At 56.8% G+C, this 4,754-nt stretch overlaps 1 protein-coding gene across 1 annotated transcript in view; it reads left to right on the top strand.

Moving 5' to 3' along the window:
- LOC104402072 (ephrin type-B receptor 2-like) overlaps window positions 1-4,051 on the top strand; it is a gene marked incomplete at both ends in the record, with an annotated part of 4,826 nt that extends 775 nt beyond the window's left edge. Inside the window, one exon of the mRNA XM_010009849.1 lies at window positions 3,367-4,051. Coding sequence (XP_010008151.1) covers window positions 3,367-4,051 — 685 coding nt within the window. The remainder of the gene's footprint in view (window positions 1-3,366) is intronic.
- Window positions 4,052-4,754: the final 703 nt, after the last annotated feature.

Below are 4,754 nucleotides of genomic sequence, written 5' to 3'. Positions count from 1 at the left end.
CCCCAAAGCCATATCCCAAGACCACCCAGAACAAGCTTCTTTAAAGAAGAGCTTGAACAAGGCAGGGCATCTCTGCACCCTTCTGCTCACAGCTCAAAGCTGGAGCAGCGTCAGCCACCTCCATGACCTGCAGGGTTTGTGTGGGGCATCAAGGTGCTTCAGAGCATCCTGCCCAGCTCTGGCTGCGCTGGCCAGCAGCAGCGTGGAGCCTCAGTGCTTGACACCCCCGGGCTTGGGTGGCCCAGTCCAGCTCGGTGAAAGCCTGGAGGTGCTCCCCATCCCCTTGTGCAGAGATGGCAGCTCAGGCTCCATCCTGCCCTCCACCCACCCTCCGCAGGGGCTGGATGAAGACGTTTTGTGGGCCTCGCCCTGAGGATGACAGCAAGCCCCCTCCCCAAGCCAACTTGGCAGAAGAAAAGAAACAGCCAAGAGAAGCCTGTGCTGGGGAGATTAAACACAGCTCCCGAGCAGCCCTGCCATGCTGGGGCGCAGGCGCTGCCGGCACCGGTCACCATCACCATGAGAAAGCCCCACGCCTGCCTGCGAGCCTGGCGCCTCCCCAGCGCTGGCCCGGCCGCCAAAGGGGGATGATGGACGCACAATAGGCAGGAGCAGAGGTCAAGTCTTTTTCTCTCCTCGCCCAGCCTTTCTTGTTTGCGGTGTTTCCATATGTAAAGCACGCCTTGCTCCCGCTCCCCGGCCCTGCGGTAATGAGGCCAGGGCCTGCTGGAAGCCGTCTCCCCGTATTATTGTGCTGCCTTCTTCTTTTGAGCTCCCAGCATGTTAATTAGAGAGCGAGGAGAAAGGGAGAGGCTTCTAATTAAGCATCAAGGAAGCTCAGGGGCTGGTGTATGGGGGTGACTTTCTCTCCCAGCTTGGGAGCCCCCCGCTCGTGGCTGCAGGGACATGGGAGGAGCTGGGTGTCTTGATCCTCGCTGCTGGGGTGCTCCCACATCCCTGTCCCCATCAGGATGCGGATGCCCATCTAGAAAGTCCAGCACAGCCCCGACTGTTTCCTAGTGAGATGGCCTCCCAATGCAGGGGGAAGTGGTGTGCTCTGTGCTGTGCACGGTGTGGGTACTGATGCTGCAGGGCCTTCACAGCTTCTCGTGCCCACTGACAGGACAAAGTAGGGCATCCTGCCCATGGGTTGGTGCAGCAGCATCACCTGCGAGACAAAATCTGCTACCCATTTACTGCCTCATTGCTGATTATTAAAGGTCCGAAAGCCCAGACAGTTGTTTTTCCCCCGACTGTGGAGCTCCCCTGTTGCTTGTAGGTGTTCCCATGCCTACCTCCACCATCTGCTGTTTGTCCCCTAGCTGTAGAGACTCTCCTTCCACCATGTGCTGCTCCTGCCTGGCCAGGACTGAGCTCTTTAGACTCATCCTGAGCCCTCCCTGGGGGCCCTGCAGGTGTGGATGGGGGAGTACTAGGCATCTCCAGGTCTTGGTGGCTGACATGCTGTTTCAGAGTGTGTGTCAGGAGTGGTCCAGGTGATGGAGAGCCGTATCAGAGGCAGGGCAGAGGATGGAATTGCTTCCCTATGTCTTGCCCTTGATTCCTTCAGCTGCTCCCAGCCAGTGCCCTAAAAAAGGGAGATCCTGCAATTTTCCACTGCCACACCAAATTTATTTCTGGAAAAGAAAGCAAATGTTCCCCCTGTGTTTTGTGAGGATGCTCTCCTCCTCCCCCAGCGATGGCAGCAGATTTCCAGTCACTGCCAGTCAGAAGTGGTTGGAGCTGTTTGGGGATCTTCCTTGACAGCCTTCTGTTGGGCTATTAGCCTTGATGTGCGAGGAGCAGTATGTCTCCCGTCCCATGAGCCTCCCTCTACAGTCCTGGGTGCCCTTGTGAGGCTGTTTACAGGCTGAGGGCTGGGGGTGCTCTGCTCCTGACAGTTTCTGTGCCAAACTCGGTCCTGGCGCTGGTTGCTGGATCTGGGCTGTGGGGCTGCCTTGCCCTGGGTGTCATGATCCTGCATCCAGGGCAGGGTTGTGCTCAGGGTTTCATGTCTGGGAGAAACAGCTCGGCTTCCACTTGAGCAGGTTTATGAACAAATTGATTGGAAGCTCTTCCAGCTGGCTGGGACTGTCACACACTAGCTACACCCTGGTCCCTAGCAGCAGCATCAGGAGGGTGCTGCTGGGGGGGAATGGACAGCACAGAGAGATGTTCTGCACTCCTGCAAGGTCTGGGTGGGGGGATGCTCTGGTGAGCCAGGTCAGAGGTTCTTTCTTTTCCATCTGTGCTCACCACAGAGGAGTGGTGGCCGGTTACTGGCTGCAGCTCTGCGCTTGTCTGGTCATCACCCATCCTGAAGGCTCCCCATCCTAAAAAGGATGGAAACAATGACAAGAGCTGAAAGATTTGGAAAAGGAAACAGCTTAGGAAAAGGGCAAGGAGCAGGACAGGGCCAGAAGGTATCACAGCAGGCCCAAACTTTTCAGAGGCTGCTCCAGAGTTACCTGTTAGTCAGCAGCGGGGAGCTGGGCTGAGCTTCCTATGGGGAAATGTCAGCTCCAAGTGTCTTGCTGAGAAGGATGTTACTCTTGTGCCATTGCTCATAGGACATCCCGTGGTTCCAGTTTAGGACAGCTGGGGTTGAGCACTGTGCAAACCTGAAGGAGGGACTCCAGAACATGTTAGCCTCGGAAGGGGCAAGGATAAGAGCTACCAGTGGGATCTAACTCAGCATCTCCCTTTGTGGGTACACAATGGGGTTAGCTGGGCTCCCATAAACCTTCCCTCCTGCCCGCAGGGAGAGGCTGCTGGCTACAGGCCCATTGCGCAGCAGGTCCTTGGGCTGAGAGGAGGTTTTATGGCTGCGTTATGCACTCCGGGCCCTGTCTGCCACGTCTGTAACTGCAGCGGCACCAGTGGGAATACATCTGCTAAAGGCATCATGTTCCTTTGCTGCGACACTCTGCTGCACAGTGTAGCCCACGGGCAGGAGCCCCTGCTAAAGACATTACTGCCTGCAGAGATAGTGCATGGCCCTGCCCTGCACTGCCACCAGCAGAGGTGCTTTACCAGAAATCCAGGCATGGAGCATGGTGCTGCTGGCAGCGAGATGTCCTCCAGCTCTGCAGAGGGCTTGGACCACCTTGCTCCCACAGAGTGGAGCCTGCCCAGTGTGCAGTGAGGGCGAAACCCTGCCAGAGCAGGATGGAGGCATGTAGGTACATTGCTGGGTGAGGAGCGGGGCACTGATGAGGCTGCCTCTGTGATGGGGTGGGCACAGTGTGGGGCAGCTGGCACTGGCAGAGCCTGCCCGCTTGGCATGTGGTGGGGTTGGGAAGAGGTGAGGTGAATTGGGAACACGAGTTTCGTGCAAGCCTTTGACTTCTTGTGTCCTGTCTGCAGTGGGAAGAGGTGAGTGGGTATGACGAGAACATGAACACAATTCGCACCTACCAGGTGTGCAACGTCTTTGAATCCAGCCAAAACAACTGGCTCCGTACCAAGTACATCCGGAGGCGAGGAGCGCACCGCATCCACGTGGAGATGAAATTTTCTGTTCGGGACTGCAGCAGCATCCCTAATGTCCCAGGCTCCTGTAAGGAGACTTTTAACCTCTACTATTTTGAGTCGGACTTTGACTCAGCCACCAAGACTTTTCCTAACTGGATGGAGAATCCTTGGATGAAAGTGGACACAATTGCTGCTGACGAGAGCTTCTCGCAGGTGGACCTAGGTGGACGAGTGATGAAGATTAACACCGAGGTGCGCAGTTTTGGGCCTGTCTCCAAGAATGGTTTCTACCTGGCCTTCCAGGACTACGGGGGCTGCATGTCCTTGATTGCCGTCCGTGTCTTCTACCGCAAGTGTCCTCGTGTGATCCAGAATGGGGCCGTCTTCCAGGAAACCCTCTCAGGAGCGGAGAGCACCTCGCTGGTGGCAGCCCGGGGGACGTGCATTGCCAATGCGGAGGAGGTTGATGTGCCCATCAAGCTGTACTGCAATGGGGATGGCGAGTGGCTGGTGCCCATCGGCCGCTGCATGTGCCGGGCAGGCTACGAGTCAGTGGAAAATGGGACTGTCTGCAGAGGTAACTGCTGGCTTCGGTCTCACACTGTGCAGCGCCTTGAGGCTGCTGGCTGTGTCCATGGGGCAGTTGGGATTTGCAGCAGGGATGTGTATGAACTGCCTGGGAGCAACCTCCTTTGGCAGGGGTGGGAGAGGAGCATGTGGGGACATGGGAGGGGAGCGTGTGTATGGACACTGATTCCTCCAGCTCCTCAGTTTGGGCGCTGGACCTGTCCATCCATTGCAGAGGCTCTGTGTTAACCTTTGAGTCCTCAGAGCCAGTGGGTCCAGAGTGCTCTCTGGGTCTTGGAAGGACATGTGTGTGTGTGTAGCTGAGGCGTGTGCCACTAATCTGCAGTCACCTCTCAAAATACTTCAACTGTTTTCACTTCAGTTTGTGCCCTGGGCATTGCCATGACCTGAAACGCTTTTGGGATGAGGGGAGCAGGAGTGCTGGCAGCCAAAGGTGATGTCCTGGGAGGGAGCAAGTTGTCTCCAGCATTTTTTGCATGGTGAGGTGCAAATGGTCCAGGGTGGGACATGATCACAGATTGTTCAGGGCCAGGCTCGGTGGTGCCCAGGTGAAGAGGTGAGCTCCTGCAGCCATCAGAGGCCTCCTGCCCTGTAGATGTGCTCCTGCCATTTGCAGAGATGTGTTCAAAGCAGACTCTGGGAGTGCCTGCTCAGCTCAGTTGAGTACTCTGGAGCCAGTGTGGTCCTGGGTG

This window comes from Nestor notabilis, unplaced genomic scaffold, assembly GCF_000696875.1.
Source record: "Nestor notabilis isolate BGI_N333 unplaced genomic scaffold, ASM69687v1 scaffold6092, whole genome shotgun sequence".
Lineage (NCBI taxonomy): Eukaryota > Metazoa > Chordata > Aves > Psittaciformes > Psittacidae > Nestor > Nestor notabilis.
This window is presented reverse-complemented; position numbering and strand designations above follow the sequence as displayed.